The sequence below is a fragment of the Sarcophilus harrisii genome, chromosome 6 (genome assembly GCF_902635505.1).
Source record: "Sarcophilus harrisii chromosome 6, mSarHar1.11, whole genome shotgun sequence".
NCBI lineage: Eukaryota > Metazoa > Chordata > Mammalia > Dasyuromorphia > Dasyuridae > Sarcophilus > Sarcophilus harrisii.
Genome location: NC_045431.1, coordinates 197,033,233 through 197,053,343, shown reverse-complemented (window position 1 = coordinate 197,053,343; position 20,111 = coordinate 197,033,233). Strand labels below are relative to the sequence as shown.

Here is a 20,111-nt window from a genome sequence, read left to right as displayed (position 1 = left end):
CACACACAACCCTGCCACGTGGAGCCTGGGTGGGGGGGGCTGGGAAAGGCTGAGCATCCAAACGGAGAAGGAGGGAGTCAGTGCCGATGGTCCCCTGTTAAGGCACCTGACGCTTGACACGGGTTCATGTTGTTCGGAAGAGGAAAAAAAATGTTGCCTCGAAAAGACTCGCAGGCACCCACAGCCCTGGTGCTGGACTATCTTATAGTGGGCAGACCCTCAAGAAGGGCCGCCCTTGAGAGCCACGGGCTGAGGGTCAGTCTCTGACCCAGGTCACTGGCCCATCGGTGGAGGGGGTGGGAAGAGCTTTTCAGAAAAGGAAGAGGACTTTGGTTTGGGTTTTCTTTGACTCTTTTCCACCTAGGGTCACCGCCCCCTCCTTTCCCCATAGCGGCTTAGAGGACAGAAATCATGCACGACCTAACTTTTAGGAAGGGTAGGGTAGGGCAGGCCAGAGCCCAGAATGCTCGGGGGCATGGTCCCACCACCTGCCTGCTGCCTGCTGAGTAGAATTAAAGCCCCAAAGCCCCCATCCTTTCTCAGAGGGCTTCCCCTGGCTGTAACATGCATACTCCATAGCATGCAGACGCCCCATCCCGTACCGCCACACTAGGCTATGTTCAGCATTTGTAGCTATGAGCTTTCAGGCACGACAGTAGCTTTCTCCATGTCTGCTTCTCTCCAGGGTTTGGGTTGAGTGGTCCATCCAGAGTTTCCCCAGCAGTCTCCTGATGCAAAAGGGCTGCTGGGTCAAGAAAGAGAATGGGTAATAGCATGAGCAGTCAGGTTTAGACATAACTGCTGTGGGTGACAGCCTTGTGGGAGGGGGGGATAGGCAGAGGTGGGGCCCGGGACAGGGAAGGGGTTTCCTCCCCGCTGGGATTGACCACAGCAATATGCGCAACCCAGCCAGTGAACAATCCGTTTCATGTGAATTCCGCATCGGGGGAACAATACTAGTCACCGAGGGATATATTCTAGTATTCCATGGCTAGTGGTCATCATGGGACTCTCTCAGTTTTATGAGAATCCACAAATAGCACATAAAATTATGGGGCTCTGATCTGAATGAAGATTCAAACCCCATAATCTACCTCTACCCATGGACTAGCATCGATGTATTTTGTAGACACAGTGGTTTTCGAAGTCAATGGCATTAATGAAAAGAACAATGACAACTGATGGCAGGCAGTGAATCACGGGGTAGGTGGACTTGGCTAAAGCCAAACCATTGAACATGCAGAGTTTAGCCTAACGAGTAAAAGTCCTGTCCCAGACCACCCCTCCCCACTCCTTGCTCAACCCAGGGGGACAGGCAGGCAGACACACCAGCTGTCTGGGAATGGTGGGGATTTCTGAGCTCTGGATTCATTTTCTACCCCCCCCCCACCTTACTATGGAGGCTGTTCTCATGATTTCTGTGAAGGTTTCCACCTCAACTGCAACCCCAACCCCGGGTGCTGACACTCCCTCTCACTCTTCCTTCCCTTGCTGGCATATGCACTCCATTCTACTGTCATGCATGAGGTGGGCCAGGAGAAGAAAATAAAGGATTCTGCTTCATTCTTTTCCCATATCGGCCTATGGCCCAGGGAAAGCAGAGAAGAGAATATTAGTCCGCCACGAGAAGAGCAGTATAGCACCCAGTTCAACTGGGGTACCCTTTCTGCTATAGCAGAGCCCCACATCCCTTCCAGCTGGATTTGTTAGGTGAATTCCCTTCTCTTGGCCAGTATCTTGACTCCTAGATGAATTTTCTTGCTGAAGTTTCACCCCAAAGAAACAAAGGGAGAGATGCAAGAACAGGATTGTAAGGAGGACTCATTTGATGCCTCACCTTACTTCTTGCAGGGCCAGAAATCCTAGGAGAAGGGCTGGAGGGACAGCAGAGGGATAAGGGCTTCAGAAGAAGATGAGGGGAATGACTAGAAGGACAACATATCTAAGAAGGACACAGCTTTGAACCTTGGACTAAACCGTGTCAGTTTGCTGGGGAATCACAGAACCATAAAAATCTCAGAGCTGGAAGGGACTTCAGAAATCATTTAATCCAATCTGTTCCTGAGCAGGAATTTCTTCCAAGTGACCATAAAGCTTCTGCTTGAAGACCTCCAGGGATGGGAAACTCACTATTTCCTGAGTTAACCCATTCTTATTTTGGACAACTCTCATCGTTAGGAGTTTTCTCTTCATGTCAGGTAGAAATCTGTCTAAATGAATATTGCTTAAATTAGCCAAAAGTAGCATAGCATTACCTGTTGAAGTAGGACAAATGACCAATTTCTATTTTTATTTGAGGGTAAGATCATATTGCTTTTTGTCAGATGCCTTAGCATCCCAACGAAGGTTTCCATTAACTGGTGTAATTGCAAAGAACAAGGAGACCAGATATCACATTTCCTCATCCACAAATTAGAATCAGAAAGGCTTTGAATAATATTAGCTAACTATAAAATACAACCACCATATTTAGTATCTTCATAATCTGTAAGCATTTAGTGTACATTAATCTGCTTCCTTCCTTGAAATATCCCTCCATTGCAAAAGGAACCACATTGTCTTTAGGGCCATACTAGTTCCTTAGTGCCAATCCAGTGGACCTAGCATTGACCTTGTTTTTCACTTTTCTGTCTTTCCCATAATTCCCCAATCCTGAAATCCTAACTCAAGACCACAAGAATCCTTTGACCTTTTTAGGCCCTTGAGACCACTTGACTTCTTATCTTGCCTATTCCTTAATTACCTTTTATTCTCATGCTTTTGCTGCCAAAATAGGCTTTTCAGTTTTGGCATCCACTCACAATTTCTCCTCTTCCTTCTGCTACTACCAGCTCCAGGGCAGAAAAGGCATATTCTTACAAGAATAGAGACAACATGGCGGAAATAGACAGCCAACTTCAGAATCAGAAAATTTTGAGATCAAATTTAGCTGGTGAAACATACTGGCCATAGGACCCTGTACCAGACATCCAATGTCTCCCCGCTCTAGGGCACTCTCTAAGACTATAAATTGAAGAGAGGAGTTAACCTACATCAATACAGGAGTTTTCCCTTCTATATCAATGACATTACACGTCCAATTCCTATCCCTATTCCACTTCATAGAAGAGAACTTGCAATATCAGAAACAATATATCAGGGTCTGTATTAGATAACTAGAAGTATATCTGTATACATATATCTATAAATAGCTATACACAACACAGTCAAAGACAGGTATCTAACCTTTCTAAGCTAATCTCCAACTAAAGTTACTTAGTTGAGGCTTCATTGTCTTCCCTAAACTAGGAGCATTTGACATAATATCCAGCTTCCTTGTCTCCCCCTTTCCTCTAGTTAAAGTCTTCTGCACCAAAATACTCTGCAGTGATTTGGGATTGACCTGAATATTCTGTTCAGAGTGTATTCATCCAACCCATCACTTCAGGCTCATTCTCAGAAGGCTTATCAAGAACTCTGATTAATGCTTGAATTTTAGCATCCTGACCCTTTTCCGATACAATCTCTTAGCTAGTTTGTTTGTTGTCTGTCTGAAGGAGGAAGAGGACAGAAAGATACAAAAGTTTTTTTCTTTACCTACAAAGTGAAATGTTTCAAGACAACAATGTTTCTATTAAGTTCATAAAAGTCGGTTATTGTAGTATCCATAGGTAGCAAAGGGTCTAATTTGAAGAGAAAGGGATTCTGGGAGGGTTTGAGCTAGAAATGCTAGGTTTTCAGGATTAGGGGAGGGCCAAAGCTAGAGAAACAGTATTTCCAAGGATGAAAGAGTGTCCAAACTTGAGGGATAAGGATACAGAAAAAAATTCAGGATGGAACTGAAGGGACAATGGCTCTAGCAGCAGAATAGAATCAAAGATGGAAGGATGGGCATTCCAGGAAGTAGAGAAGAGTTGAGAATAGAAAGATGGGAGCTTCATGGGCAAAGGAGAGTTAGAGCTGGGGGAATAGAGATTCTAGAGCAAGAATTCCTAAGTTTTTTTGTCACAGGTTCCTTTGGCAGTCTGATAAAGTCTAAGGACCCTATCTCAGAACAATGTTTTTAAATACATAAAATAAAATGCAGTTACTAAGTAAACTAATTATATAGCAAGAAAATTATCAAAAAATATTTTTCACAGATCATAGATTAAGAATCTCTGCTTAGGGAGAACAGAGGTTCAGACTCAAGAGATATAACATCTTCATCAAGAGAAGAGGGTAAAGGTTAGATGTTATGATCGTGTATTTTAAGATCAGCACGAGACAGGAATTCAGGTTAGGGGAAAATCGTCAGTCTTTATTCTCAGTTAAGAAGGATCGGAGGTGGAAGAGAATCGGCGACAGCAATGTGTGCAGCTGAGTCAAGAAGCTAGCTCGACCAGCAGCCACACAACCAGCAGCTCGGAGTCTCGAACTCAGCCCAATCTCTCCCAGCTTGTCTTCTTCCCTCTCTGCCTCCACCCACCAAAATCGTCATTTCCTATACAACACATCAGGACTTTCAAGGAGAGTGGGCAGGGACCATTCTTAATCCAATCATGTATATTAATAGAGTATAGCCCAATTACTATCTAGCCTCATGTACTTGGGACCTCAGTGCATCAGCTCAAACCTCAGCCCATTACAGTTAGAGACAAAAGGATTCTTGGGAAAAGAAAAAAGACAGGACCTCTAAGGATGAAAGAGGGTTGAAACTAGAGATAAAGAAGGTCTTGGATAAACAAGGACAGGGTCTCAAAGGAACGAGAAGAGATGTAACTGTATGGAAAGAAGCTCGAGGGACAAAGATAAATCAAGGGTGATTGGACAGGGATTCCTTGCACCAAGGAGGAACAAGACTTAGAGGGATGGAACCCTGGGTCAAAACTTCAAGAAATCTAAGCATATCTAGAGGGGAATCATGAAAAATTCCTCCTAGGTAGTTTCTGATCTCTTTCCATTACCACCAAGGATTTCTACTTTGTTAATTTGCTATTCTGAAATCCTACATTATTTTCTCTTTTCTTCATCTCTGGCCAACATTAATTGACTGTCCTGTTCTAGTATCTTCTTCATTTCTTCCCCCTTTTCTTCCCTGCTGCCACACTTCAACAGGGTAGGTTATTAAGAGTATATATAAAAGAATTTTACTCAGCCCTAGTCTGGGGGCCAACTAACCTTCTGACATAATCTTCACTTGAAATTCTCCAGGGTCTAGTTCACCCTTTCTGGATCTCCACTGAGTAAGCACATGCTCAAGTGCACTGCTCCCTTTCCTAGTCTCTCTGATAATGGTGCCTTCCATCCATAGAATCTGTCCAAGACTCATATGTCCACTCTACAATGTCTACGTGTAATCTATATCTCATGGAGTTTTTGTGATGGTCATTTTATATAGAGAGATCTCAAATGGTGCTATGTAAGCACAATATAAATGCTAACTTTTGTTGTTATTATTATGATGATCATCATCACCCACAGTTCATTATTAGCTAAACAGTGAGTCTCTTGTTTGTGTGATAGGTTTTTTGGTATGTGACACCTTTATTTCTAACTAATTAGTTTATATGATATCACTTCTTCCTCTCCCTAATTAGGGGATTGACAAAATAAAAAGAAAAAAATTATTACATACCATTAAAGTTTTTTCCATCACCCAAAGGAAGACCAGGGAGGAAATTAAATTTGACATATTATTCACTTCTGAAATTCACAAAAGACAGTTTCCTTAAAGGCAATGCAAGTCTATTTTCATGCAGCCAGAAAGTCTGTGACCTTCTACACACTCATACACATATGCCCACATACACCCTAGAGATGTGAATTTTGCTAACTAAGGAATTGCTGGTAGCTATGCCAACCAAATTCAGGATGGCACAATCTCAAATCAAAATAGGGACCATAATGGAGAAAACCTTCCTTAGGATCTTAGAGGGTTGGGCAAATTGGTCTAGGATGCCAAGGAAGTAAGTGCTCTTATTCTGGGGGTTGCAAGGAAGACAAAAGCTGAGCCCAAGCAGTTCACCATCTCTTGACCTGTTCTCCTTGTTCTACTCACCACCCTAGTTCCCAGAACATGCAGTCCCCAGAGTTCTGTGTCAATATTGAGCCAATGCTGTGAGCAATGGACTGGTATCTCTGAGACCTCTCTTTTTGGAAATATTAATTAATTTAGTTCTCTTGAGAAATGGGGATACTCCCAACCCTTTGAACCAATAAAAGTATTATTCTTGTAAGACATTCACATCCATTCACAGATGAACACATGCATATTGCTTTCATGGTGAGCTTCCTACTCCATATGGCAGATGGTAACCTTTTGCTGCTAGACTTTTCTTTTCCACAGTCCCCATGCTGCAGAGTTCTCTACAGGAATGGGAAAACTCCTAAGACCTCAGGCTCCCTAGCTAGTAAGATGCCCCAGTAGATTGACATTCCAATAATTACAGGAGAATTTGCCCAGGATTGAACCAGGAAGTAGAGGGGAACCAATTTAGTATGGAAAAGTTGGCCCTAGAGAATTCACAAAATGGCAGGTAGATGTGCATCTTTAGGCAGATGACTCCTCTTTGTGCCCCCTCTGTCTCTTCTCTGATAGAATGAGAAAGTTGGACTAGGTGATCTTTAAAGACCTTTCCTGCTCTGAATCTATGGTCCTAGAAGCCTATGATCTGGTCATGGTGGGGACCCTCCTTCCCCTCACCACACCTTCATTTGCAGCAAGCATAGCTGAGCACATGTCTCTATATGGCTTCTCATCTGCTTTAATCCACCTGCTTGCTGCTGTAGAAGGGGCTACAGTGAGGGGAGCAACTGAGGCACTGAGAAAAGGATGGATTGGGGAGTATAGAATCAGGCAAAGACAGCAGCACGGACATATGAGCAGAGAGGTGAGTTTCTTCCTTTTAGTGTCACCCTAGCAAGGACTGCAGTACCTCCACTGTCCAGACCAGGCAGTTTGGTGCAGTGGAAATTATATGAGAGATTGGGTTCTAGGCTTACCCATGGTCAGATCTCACCCAGTGACTGGCATATCTGTTGGTAGCCTTCAGTGCAAGGGTGAGGGGGCAGGAAACCAGAGTCTTTCCCTCTTCCTTGGTGGAGCTCAGCCCCAGGGCACCCCAGCCAGGCTAGGTAAAAATGGGTTCCCAGATAGTTTGGTGACTATCCCCAGGGAGAGGTTCTACTCTCCTACAAAAAGTAAATTCCTTTTTAATCTCTTCCCTCAATACTCAAACCCATTCCACCTCCTTACCCCTACGCCCATCACACAAACACACACACACACACACACACACACACACACACACACCAACAACAACAACAACAACTAACCCTGACCTGAGCTGCAATTCCAGCCCATTCTTCCTTTAGGCAAGGACCGGCTGGGCTTGGGCTATAAGCAGAGTAAGCCAGCATCCCCAAACCCATTTCTCACCCCGGGCGTGGACCCAAATCTGTTCCTCCTTTTGTTCTTCCCATCTGTCAGTCTTTGTGGGTCATGTCCTCTCTGGCTCCTGTGTGTGTTGGTTCAGTTCTCCATGGTGGGGTATCTGAAACAGAGTCTCCGTAGAGTGAGTCCACTGGGGATGATGGGGAATTCAAAGCTGACTGGGAGCAGACTGCAGTCCAGGGAGATCCTCACAGCCCTTTGCTCTTGGCTTTTCCCTCTTTGGAGCTGCAGAAAGGGGCAGCACCTCTAGTTCCTCTTAGGATGACAAAAAGGGAGTTCCAAGAGAAGCACTCAAACTCAAAAAAGTCTGCCCACCTGCCCTGATATGTCTTTGGTGGAAGCTGGGCTCTGCCATGGGGCAGGTGGACATGGCCAGCTGAGTGGGATCAATGGGCCACAGGCTCACCCTGATATTCTGCGAAAGTCTTTTTGGGGGACATCATTTACTGAAGGGACTCTGATCAACCAAGCGGTGAGTACGGGCTCTGAGGTAGGTTGGCTCCCCACTCCTAGATTAACGGGTTCTCAAGGTACAACCAACCAGGGTTTTGGTATGTGTGGCCAGTGGGGAAGCCACGAGCCCCTGTGATGAAACATCAGGCCCCTGGGAAGAGGGACTTCAATAAGAGTTCTTCCATGTGGTTGCTGCTGGTTGGCAGAATGGAGGGCATCAGAGTCTAGGAGGGGAAGGTTGCACACCTGGGGGGAAGAGCACAGGAAGCCTAGAATAGCTAGATTCGATTGGCTTTTTAGGACTAGGAATAAATGTTTTTTATGTTGTTCACATTTCTCTCTCTCTCTCTCTCTCTCTCTCTCTCTCTCTCTCTCTCTCTCTCTCACTAACCGTGTCTCTCTCTCTTTCTCTCCCTTTCTACATTTTGTTGACATTTACTTGTTGGTTCTTGTACATTGCTCATAACTTGTGTATGTTACAGGCGGTCCTATTTTATTCTGTGATGTTTTTCTTCCAAACTCCATCACCCTGAGCCCCAAATTGGCAGTTGTGGAGATTCCAAAACAAACCAGATGGAAATTTCTATCTGGCCCCCAAGTCCATGAATTTATATGCTCACTCAGGGTGGGACCTTCATTTGAAGCCAAGTATTGATGAAAAGAGTAAGTGGTTCTTGTGGCAGATCATCTGCATGGAGAGTCAGGACCACCCCTCTGTGGCCTGGACCAACGCTGACCTTTCCAGTTGTATTTGTTGCTCCAAAGTTTTAAAAAAATGATCCTTCCCATGGAAGCTCATCTCAGCCCATTTCAAAGCCTAGAAACCATCTCTTTAAGACTTCACCCATATAACCATTTCACTGTTGCTGGTCTGTAGTTTCCTGTGTTCTGTTGAAGGTTGGGGTGTCCCTAATCTGTGGTTTCCTATAGTCCCCCTGAAGTTCCCCCTATGGGCTCTGTGTCCCAAAGCATCAACTCAGAGCCCATCTCAGGAGGGAACCACTCTGAAATGCTCAACAGAATGCCTGGTACAACTCAGATGGCTCTCCTCGCTTGAGAAGTCATGATAAACTCCATCTCTTTTTCTGAAGCTCTTTAAATTATATTTGGGATTAGAGAGGGAGAAATGGTCCTTCTCCTTCCTTCAACTGACACAAATCAAGGTGATTTGCCTATCAAGCATCCTTCTCCACAAAGATGCTTCAGGGATCATTTGGATTCATTCTCATTCTTCATGGCCACCTCCCCAAAGCCTATTTGTTAACTTGTTAAATGCTGCCAAATGAGGTCTCATTTATAATAACTAGCCATCCAATCCAATCCATTTCCATATCCTTTGCTTTCAGCCTCACAAAGCCCCAGACACCTATGACAGAATCTTATTTAATAATCTGAGAACTCCCCCCCCGCCCCAAGAAAATAATCTGACAACCAGCACAAGAGATCCTGGTCTGACTAACCAGTTGGGATAGTGAACTTGAATGCCGAGGTACTGAGAAAGGAATCAAGAGGTTATCTTGAGATTTTAGGGACTAAGAGGTGAACATGCTAGCTATTACTTCATAGCTAGAGAGGCCATCTGAGTGGAGAGAGGGGTCTTCTGGCCTGCCAGGGCAGTTTTGAGCCAGACCGAGGGGTTTGAGTGGACCAAGAAAAAGCAGATTGTTGACATGGGCCTGATTATCAGGCTGTAGAGCTGCTGCTGCTGTTGGTACCTTAGCTGAAACTGGGGCCAGGAACAAAGATCATATTCTTCTCTGAGGGTTTCAGTCCAGAACCACATTTAAATAACACATACAAAATAGGCATGGAGAAAGCTGAGTATTTTCAGAGTACTGGGAGTTCTCTGTGGTCAAATTATAGGACAAAAGGGAAGAATGACCATTTCTGGTATAACCACCTTTTCATAGCCCTGTTTGTTCCCTATACTTAAAGCAGGACTAAGATCCTGGGGTATAAAAGTAATAATGAAGTCCTGGGAATAAGGCAGAACTTTGGTTTCCCCAGTATTTAGAAATGACCATACCCTTGGGTCCCAGATCATCCAACTGCAGGTTCCAGTTGGCTCTGGCTCAGAAAATCAGGGCTGGGGTCTAGGTCCCTCTAAACACAATTGACAGAGAGTGAGAAATAAGACAGAGAGCTGGTCTTTGGAGATTCTGGGAGAAAGCACGTTGTAAGTGGTTGCACCAGGCTTGGAGTCAGGATTCAAATCCCACCTCAGATACTTATCACCTATGCGACCCTAGGCAAGTCTCCTTGTGCCTCAGTTTCCTCATCTGTAAAATGTTGCTGTTGAATTTGATAGCTTCTAAGTTTCCTTCTAGCTCTAAATCTAGAATGCTGTGATCCATGGGTTACCTAGGAAAGACAGGAGAGAGTAAACTAGATTGCATGGAATTTAGAAGAATGTCTTGGGATCTGCTTCTGGTTTTACTGGTTTGAAGGTCTCCACTTTTTAAGGGGTGGATTTGTATGAAAATTCATTCCTCAGGGCAATAGGAGAAAAAAGGTCTATGTATTAAAAATTGGGAGCTTATTAGATATTCCCAGAGACTTGGACCTCTGGAAGGAAACATCTATTCCCCCAATCTCTCCATATATTCCTAACAAGGCTGGACCAACCAGCAGGGACAGCTCCAAAAGTCTCCAACTCTCCATCGCATCCAGTTTCCAGGCTTCCCTTTTGGGGGAATCTTGCCCATTCATCCTTCCCATACCCATTCATCCCTCCCTTGTAATTAAAATAAAGATGAGACTTTTCTCTTAGGGCAGCTATCGTCAGGGACTTAGATTAGCTCTCAGGGCAAATCTTTCCCCTTTTCCCATTTCTGAAACCACACTTCTCATGCCCCTCTAGGTGGGGATAAGCTCTGGCCCCAGGACAGAGGTCACCCCCCAAGGAGAGCAGATCCATATTGAGGAAACCAGCAGCCAGCAGCCCAAGCCAGCCTGTCACAGAAGGCCTGAGAGGTAGCTTAGTCTTCGAGGCATGTTTGTGTGTGCCCGTGTGTGTGCATGCACACCTGTGCACATGCATGTATGTGTGTGCACTCACACTGCCAAGAGGAGACACGTTATGTCTCAGAAATATCCCAAGCACAGCACTATGTGATGTCAGAGTTACCTTGGTAACTGGGTCTTTCTTGTTCAGAGTAAATAGGGGTGTGGAACCCATGTGAATTGTCAAGAAATGCACTGTAAGTGAAAAGCTTTAAGATCTTGTACAATAGATTTTTTTTTAATTTCCAAAATTATAATGGGATTTTTGGATTTGCTTTATTAATAAATCTGATTGGTCCATTTCTATTTTGACTGACTGCCTCTTTGTAGTTACATCTGTGTGTACAGGAGGGAGTCCCTTCTGTGTGTATTGCCATGATATGTGTAAGGGAGGGAGTCCCTTCTGTGTGTATTTATATGATGTGTACAAAGGAGGGGGTCCTTTCTCTGTGGCTTACATAATGTATGCACGGAAGGGGATTCCTTCTTTGTGCTTGGTTCCAGAATAGCACCAGTTACCTGGGGAAATTTTATTAATCACTTCCCCCCCCCTAATTTTTAAGGAAAAAAAGTACTTCTTCCTTTTTCCTTTTCCTCTCCCAAAAGGACTTTCAGTTCAGATGTGCAACCTCGGGGTAGTTTATTTTAATATTTTCCTTCTGCCAAGCTTGGAATCTGAGATCTCTCCCCCTCCCCCACCAAACAGATCATCATTTCCTATTCAAACAAATGATTCCTTTAAAGATCAAAACTGATGGAGAGCAAGCAAACAAAACCCATCAGTGTTACTGGCGACCCTTATCCGTTTCTTTTTGACTTTTGGCTGTGATGTTGACTTTGGGTGGCAGGTATGACTGCTTTAGGCTTTTAGCCCACAGAATGAAAGCCAAGTTACTGGGCATTGATTATTGAAAGTCCACCACCTTTGGATGGTAGTGGGTCCTTGGGAAGCTCCCAGAAGGAGTTTAGCCTGTTGAGAAGCAGGGACCGCAGCTATCTCTCTTTACTTTTTCCAACATCAAATTCTCCTCCCTCTCTCCCAAACTAGGTGCCTCTCTTAAAAATCAGAGAAGCTGTTCACCTAAGGCAGTCCCTAAGTCACCCTGAGTCTTGAACCCTGAGCCCTCACTCTTGCTCTTTATAAATGAGGCAGACTGTGAAGAGCAGACCACATAGACCTCCCTGGAAACACAGGACTGAAATTCATCTTCTTTTTCTCAAGTCCATTGGCGGCTGTTTTGTTTTCCACACATATCATTTTGTGCTGGTCTCACAAGCACCATTCACAAGAGAAGACACAGAAAATGGATTTATTTTCTCAAATTCATGTTCTGTTGTCACAACCTCATTCATACATTATCCTTGTTCCTGTTGAAAATATCGTGAGTGACAGAGGCCACTGGAAGGCACGGGCAGCCGGAGGAATTAAGAGTAGCGGAGGAAAATAGGTTTGTTTGAGTGAAAGAGTAGATGAAGTGAATGGGCTGATCTCTTTGGGGAAACAGTGCAGACTGAGGCCAGACCTAGTCTTGATAGACTAAGAGAAGATGAAGTAATAAACCTGGTGTTTGGGAGACGGTCTTTATGTATGTATAGAACATTTTTAGTGCCACTGGACTGGTCTCTCTATCTAAAGAGAGATGGATGATTACGGGGTCTCTTTGAGAAGTCAGAGATGTCTAAGTGATGAAATTGGTTTTAAGAAAGAGAAGAAAACTGGGTTATCCCCTTAGTCTCTTCATTGGGTTGTTATTTGTCCTTCATTCTCAAAAAGGACCATGACATCAGAGAGTGATACCATGACATGCAAGTTGATTGTTTTTAACACAGTTAAAGAAATAAGCAACCCAGTGTCTACGTTTGATAGAACAGATTAAGTGACTGGCCCTTTGATCTATGGGTGAGCAAGGAGAATGAGGGACTAACCTGGTCTCTCCTACTGGTGTGAGGAAGCAGGGAGGGTAGACAGGACAGATTGGAGTCATTGCTTCAGTCTCTGTAGGGAGATAGAGCAGCAATGGACAGTTCACGCTGGTGTGTGTGAAAGGAAAGAACAAACTGATCCCAAAGATGGGAATGACTTAGGCTGAGTGGTCGGCCCCATCTCTATGCTTAGAAGGATTCAACCTCTTTGGTCTTCATGAGGAGACAGAGCAGAGTGAAAGCCATGTCAGAATGGAAGCACAGTTACTTGTGTGTGGCTCCTGGCCCTCCCACTTACTTGCTGTGGGTCTCTGGCTATGTCTTTTTAAATTTTCCCTCACCTATGAAAGGAGATGGTTGGACTAGATGTTTTCAATGTCCCTTCAAGCTCTAAGCCTAGGATTCCGTGGCCATCCCTGTCTCTCTAAGGAGCTGAAGCAGGCTGAGATGTCTCTGTTTCTGTATATATATATATATATGCATGAAAGAGTCAGAGTTAATGCTCTGGCCTTTATGGCAGGGTCATGGTATAATGAATAAGTCTCTAGACTGAGCTAGTGTATCAGTCTATGGAGGGAAAGGAAAGAGGCGCAATTCATTTGATCTCTCTCTAGGCAAATTGGAAAGACTGGATTAACCTGGTATTTATTGGATGGAACCAACAGGGTTGGTCTTTATGGAGAGAGCTCTCAGACTCATGGACTGGTCTGATATCTTCAGGGGGACAATCATCCTCAATCCACTGTTGGATTAAGAGACAGAGAAGCCTGAATAACATGTGCAGTTTTTCAATGGGGGAAAGGGTCAAATAAAGTGATAAGCTTGGTTTCTATGGAAGGATGGAGAGCCAATGACCAGGATAGTATCGTTAGGACTGAGCAGCTGCACTGGTCTGTGCATGGGGATGGAGCTGACCTCGTGCCTGTGTCGGGGGGTATGGAGCACCGGGAGACCTCTTCTCTACAGAGGGAAGAAGCAGACTGAGTGGCTAACCGGGCTCTAGGAGGGGACGGTTCCAGGATTTAGGATGTGGAAAATTCTGTTTCTCTCAGGTGGTGGATTTCTGCCCACCCTCCCCCCAATCCATCGTTTGTCTTTTCTTCCCCTCAAGATCTGTGTCTGACAGCTGCCCCTGTGAGCCTTCCATGTGTCCATTCTGTGCCATCTGCCCTATGCTGGACTCTGACCTCAGCATTAGCTCTGCAGCCCACCGGTCCTACCACACTGCTCATCTTTTTGCAAACTTTGAGCACACCTCAGCCTGGCCCTCCCTGTGGGCCAGGGTCGCCCGGGGAGCTGGCGCCCTTCCCCTGCCCCTCGTCCACCTCCTGTCTTGATTTTGGAGGGGACAGGAATGACCACCGCACCGTGCTCCCTTTGCAGCTATCTCCCTGACGTAGAGCCTTCCCTCCCTCCCACTAAATGGTTTTGAGTGTTTCAATAGCTTCTGCTTATATGTTTGAAGATTCCAAACTGAACGGGGAGGTGGCCAACGCCGCGCTGGCGAACGAAGACTGCCCCCACATAGACCAGGCCCTCACGCCCGATGAGGGCCTGCCCTTTACCCGCTCGGGCACCCGCGAGAGATACGGACCCTGCTTCCTCTTATCAACCGGGGAGTACCCGTGCCCGCCTGGTGGAGGAATGAGAAAGGGTATGTAGAGGAGGTCGAGTAGCTGCTGGGCGAGGGTCCCGGTGCTCTGGGAACGAGGACGGCCTGCCTGCCCCCTCACCATAGAAGGGGAGGGGAGGGAGGAGGGAGAAGGGCATCTGGGTCCCTCTGGTGGGGCAGGGAGGGGCAGAGAAGGGGGTGGGACACAGGGAGGACACACAGAGAGCCAACCTTTGGTCTGCACTTGGATCCATTTCTTCAGCATGGAATACTAGAAGGCGCTCCCTAGCTCAGTCTCTGTGCACAGCCCTGTGCTGGGGGAGTTGCAAAGGAAAGGGGAGAGAGAATATTTGGAGGAAACCTTGCTTCAGTGCTGGGTTCCGGAGGCACGCCAACAAGGATCTGCATGGGGGCAATTCAGTTTTTTGCTGAGAGGCCTTGGGCCTTCCAAGCTGTTCTGACAGATGGTGTGGTTAGACAAAGGAAGGAAAAGTGATGGTTCTGTGGGGCTAGTTCTTGCCTCCTTGGTCCAGCCCAGGAGGATCCTCATGAGGCGGACCACAGGGTCTCACCCATCCAGCAAACACCCTGGAACAGAACTCCCCCGGTGTTGAAGAAAGATCTTGGCCAACTCTAACCTGATTCTGAAAACTCAGCCATAGCATTCTCTCTGGGCCAGGGGCCCATGGCCACATAGTTCAGAACCCTTCTGGGTTCTGAATCTAATTTCTCCCATCAAAAAACAAAACAAATTTTAAACAGGGGCCGTCCCGAGGGCCTCTGGGTGTCCAACGGAATCCAAGAACCCTTCATTCCCATGAGCCGCTGAAGCACCTGCTGATGCAGTCTTATAGGATGGGGCAGGGGCAGGGAGAGGAACTTAGAACCAGCTGGGACCAGTGCTGCCCTTGGTAGGCTATTCATATGCCCTCTTGATTAAACAATGAGCCGCTCAGGAAGGCACTGATGCCTCCTGGGATCTGTGCAGGAAAGGGGGCAGAATTCCCAGATGCCTCAGAGGGGGACAAGCTCCAGGGGGGAGGACGCAGGACCTGACCATTCCTGGGCTCTCCCCTGAAGCTTTCTGTCCGTCATAGGCATCTAGTCTGACTACACGGAAGGATCCGGGTGCCTTTCCCATTGCCTGAGCATGGCAGAGGCTGGGCAGTGGGACGGGGCACCAGGGGACCTCCCATGGAGGCCACCGGTGGGAGCTCCATTGGGTAACATGATAGCCAGCCCTCGGGGCTCGAGACCCCAAAGCACGGGCAGGGGGTGGTCCGGGGAGGGGGGGAACAGAATGGGGGAGGGCAGCCTCCCTCCGTGGTGCTGCATTGACCCAGTTGTCCTTTGTATTGTCACTGATGTGCATGTCTGTAGCAGCCTCCTAACTGGTGCATGCTCCCTGGGCTCTCCAATGCTGAGGGCAGGTGGGGAGTATCCCTTGAGCAACAGCTTGGAGTAGTTTGGGTCTATTTCCAGGTGCTCAAACATTCACTATGGTTAAACCAAAAAAAAAAAAAAAAAGAAAAAAGAAAAATAAAAGGGACAACACAAGCCTCGAGGCAATCCATAGCATCTCCGCAGAGACTTGGGGAAAAGTTCTCTGGCCCCTTGCATTTGGGCCATAGGTGCAAGTGACCATCCTGCCTGCTTCCTGCTGTTGTCTGAATTAGGAGGACGTCCTTGCCTCCTCCTGGCTCTGCCTCGATGGCTTTGGGAAGCCTGCTTTGGGCGGACCTCTTCCCAGCATGGCACTGCATGATGGAACCAAGGCCTGCCCACCTGGCCTCCGCCAGCCCTTATTCTTAGCCCAATAGCACAGTTGATCCAATGCTAACCCTTGGAGTCCCACACCCTGCCTTGAAGCCTCATCAGCACAGGCAGCCAAAAGAAGAACACAGGAGGTCTGTCTGGGGGCTCCCCCCTTCCGTTTACTGTCTAGCTCTCAGCTGATCCCGGACTCCTAGTCCCTCCATTCTATAGCCCATTGGATCAGTAACTGAGAATGGTCTAAAATTAAAAAAAAAATTAAAAAATAAGTTTTGCTGCCTCCTCAACCCCGGCTGTGCTGCACGTGACCCAGGGGACACTGGAACGGAAGATGCTACATTTCCTTGTAGGAGCCAGTGATCCCAGGAGCTCCTGGCGGCATTAGGGGATGGATAGCCCCCTAAAGTAGCACCGAGGTGATCTAGGCTAGGAGCTACCCAGTCCTGGTACCAAAGTCTCCTTGAACGGTGGGCGGCAGTAGGCAGTTGCTGCATATCTGGTGAATGGTGACATCTGGCTGTCACAGATTGGGGGGGTCACTCTTCAAGTGACAGTCCCCAGCCCACAGTGGTCTGCTGTCACAGGTCAGGGATCAAGCTCTAAGGCAAAGTGCCAGGGACAGGAGACTTTTCTCAGGAAAATTAGGAACACTGATGAACACTGTGGGAAAAACATGGGAATCTATCCTAAGGAGTAAGCAATGCTCAGAAAACAAGTAGGAGAAAGAAAAAGAGAAAAAGAGAGAAAGAAAAAGAGAAAGAGAGAGAAAGGAGTCAGCTTGTCTGACCCATGGGAAACCACCAACAATCCAATTGGAGAGAATTTTACCTGCCTCTGCATGTAACTATTCCACCTTCTCCCCTCTCTTCCCATTGCTTCTCCTCCTCCTCCTCCTCCTCCCTTTTCTTCTTCCTCCTCCTTCCTCATCCTATTTCCTTAACTAAGTAACCAGCGACCCCGGGAATTGCAGAGGGCAGGGAGAGAAGCTCAAGTGTTGATTGTATTCTTTACATGCAGATCTTTGCAAAGAAAGCCCTGTCATTGCTAAGTATATGTCAACAGAGGCAGTGAGAGTGACTTGACAAGGCCAGAGGACCGAGGACACTGGTGGCTAAAAAAAACATCTGGGTGGATCTGCAGCCCCTCCTCACCCTTGGACAGAGTCAATCCCGCCACGCAGGTTTGCAGGATGAGTCCGCGTGGTTTTTTGGGCCTTATTCTAGGATGGACATAGGCTTTCTCTGCAACCCAATGGTAACAAACTGTAGAAGATATTTTTTTCTTTTAATTTTGGTTTTTGGTTTTTTTTGGGTGGGGGGGAGGGAGGGCTTCCTTAGCATGATTTGCATGAAGTAACTAGAAAAACAGACAAACCACAAACCTACAATTGTATGACTCATGTAGAAGCAGAAAAATCAGAGAGAAGCTTCTAAAAAATTTTTTTTCAATGTTCTTTTACTTTTTACATACATTGTTGTAGCCAGACTGTGAAGTCTTCACAAACCTGTATGGTTCTTTCTTCTTCTTCTCCTTCTTTTTCTTCTTCTTCTTTTTTTGTTTTTGTTTTTTGTTTTTTTGTTTTGGTACACAAGATACAGAGTAATGGTTTTTTAAAAAAAAAGGGCGATCGGCCTGTCATCGGTCATATTGACCATGCCTTCATAATTCATCTCTCCTATGGAAACCCACCGAGAACTTTGATTCAATTAGAATTGTGAGAATACACCACCTCCACAGTCCTCCCTCTCTGTTTCCCTCCGCATGTGTGTGACCCATGGACCTCTCCCAGGACCCATGATGGCATATCATAGTCTTGATCAATTGCCCAGCTCTGGTTCTGTTGTATTCCATTGGTGTAGAGACCCACCGTGAGTGCCCTTCGTGGCCAATTGTTCATTATGAGTAAAGTCTGGATTCTCCACATGTTACTTTGCCAACGGGACTAAGAGAACCCAAAAGATCAGGAGACCACTGGGGAGAAACTTGCCTCCAGATTTATTAAAAGAACAACCAGCATTGTATGCAGTTAGCATTTCACAGTAAAGATGCATGCCCCATGTTATGCAAAACAACTCTAGCATGAAATAAATTTTGTCTCATGGTTTCCGTGCCTGCTGTATAGTCTAAAGCAGATTTGTTTCTTGAAGCATTCAGAGGTTTGCAGAGATACACTTCTGAATAGCAAATAAATATAATATTTTCCCATTAGAAATAGGACAGTACCTTGACTTTGGTCTGATTCCAAAATGGGGGGGAGGGGAAAGAAATGATATTTTTGGAAAAAATGCTATAGTTTTTAAAAAATGCAACATCTTGAGCTTTCACAAGCAGTGACCAGCATTTCCTGCAAAGACAGAAATGACCCTTTCTCTCAATATTCTCACCCCATCTCCTCAATAATAAAAAGTTGACTTTTGAGTTGATTCACTGAATTGGGTCTTTCTTACCTTCTGAAAACATCACAGTTTTGCCTTCACACACGTTCTCAAACTGGGTAGCAACACTTTCAGAGCCACCATTCTATGCAACTCAGGGTACCAGTGCTCATTCAGGACCCCAGAGCTTGCCAAATATAATTCAGATGGGTCAACAGCCTCAGTATCAAGATAAGAGAGCATCTTCCTAATTTTAGTAATTTGACCTTTGGTTTCACAAGGCTAGTTAGCGGGCCTGTTTAGCAGATAAGGATTTGTCTCTTCAATTCTGTCGGGCAGTATGGACTTAGTCTTTGCAGATGTGGTTCTCAGGAAGGATGAAAAGCAGGCAGTTGCTGGGTGATTCTGAAGAATAAAAAAGACCGGAGAGAATTGCGCTCATAACCCTCATGGAGTCTACGGCTCCCCATAGTGCTTCCTTTTTCTATAGGGGGAGATTGTTACACTGCACCCTGAAATCTCCTCCTTGGTGTTTACATATTGCCTACATCATTTCCCTTTCTGTTGCCCTCTCCATGATCCCCTAATTTAGGTGCCATGAGCAAGAAGCTAAACACTTCCTACATACCACAGTAGCTCTGGGACTACAGAATCAAAGATCTTCAAAGACCAACCCTTTTCCCCATTTTACGGGTGAGAAAACAGACCTAGAGAGACTAAATCACTTGCCCAAGTCACACAGTTTGCAAATGACAGAAGATTTGAAATTAGATCTCATTCCAAAGCCAGTGTTCTTCCAACTGCACAACACTTCAGCCCTGCCTGAGTTCATATAAAGAAAAAAAAAAGGGGGGGGGATTTCAGCCCTTCTTGAAAACATAGTAGGGAAAGTTTGACTTCCTTATTTTACAGGTGGAGAAACTGAGATCTAGAAGAGAAAGCAAGGTTATGATCTATTCCAACTTCATTGGAAATAGAGATAGAAAGGAGAGAAGGGACATGGACAAAGTCACCAAGCCAGTTATTGAGAAAACCAAGACCCTTTATATAAATTACATTGTCTCTGGGGGTGAGCAAAAGACCTCCCCAGGATTCATGAATTTTCAGCCTTTGATTACTCTGGCATTTGCGATAATTGTCCTGTGTTCTAGTATATCCCATAAACCAATAAGGAAGGGAAAATTGAAGAAGGTGGTCTGTGACCTGAAATGATAATCCAGATTTACCCATCAGATACACTGTGATCTGGAAGTGTTTTTCCTTTTATGGTGGGGAGGGGTGTGTGTGTGGAGAATATTCCTATTTTATGATAGTAATAATCTCTTAACAGATAATGCATATCTTCTTTGACCTCCATAAGTGCTATGTGAGATAAGCAAATCTGGAATCATTCTAACCAATTTATAGATTTTAAAAATAAAAATCATTCCCAACATTAAAAAGTCTCAGAATTGTATTTAATTTTCAAAAATGCAATTGACACAAAATGCTCCCAGAACCCAGTTGTAACACGTATTGAGATCTGACTAGGCTCCCACCCTCAACTAGAGAGTGTGAC

At 45.6% G+C, this 20,111-nt stretch overlaps 1 protein-coding gene across 4 annotated transcripts in view; it reads left to right on the top strand.

Annotated features, from left to right (window-relative positions):
* Positions 1-18,601, top strand: part of KCNC1 (potassium voltage-gated channel subfamily C member 1) — an 86,215-nt gene extending 67,614 nt beyond the window's left edge. Inside the window, exons 3-4 of one of the 4 annotated variants that reach the window (XM_031943289.1) lie at positions 14,259-14,447; positions 17,196-18,601. In XM_031943289.1, the coding sequence (XP_031799149.1) occupies positions 14,259-14,447; positions 17,196-17,260 (254 nt within the window). In that variant the 3' untranslated portion in view covers positions 17,261-18,601. Of the gene's footprint in view, positions 1-1,851; positions 4,166-10,727; positions 11,177-14,258; positions 14,448-17,195 lie in introns of those variants that run through there. The other 3 variants (XM_031943291.1, XM_031943292.1, XM_031943290.1) reach the window with 3 other exon arrangements.
* Positions 18,602-20,111: the final 1,510 nt, after the last annotated feature.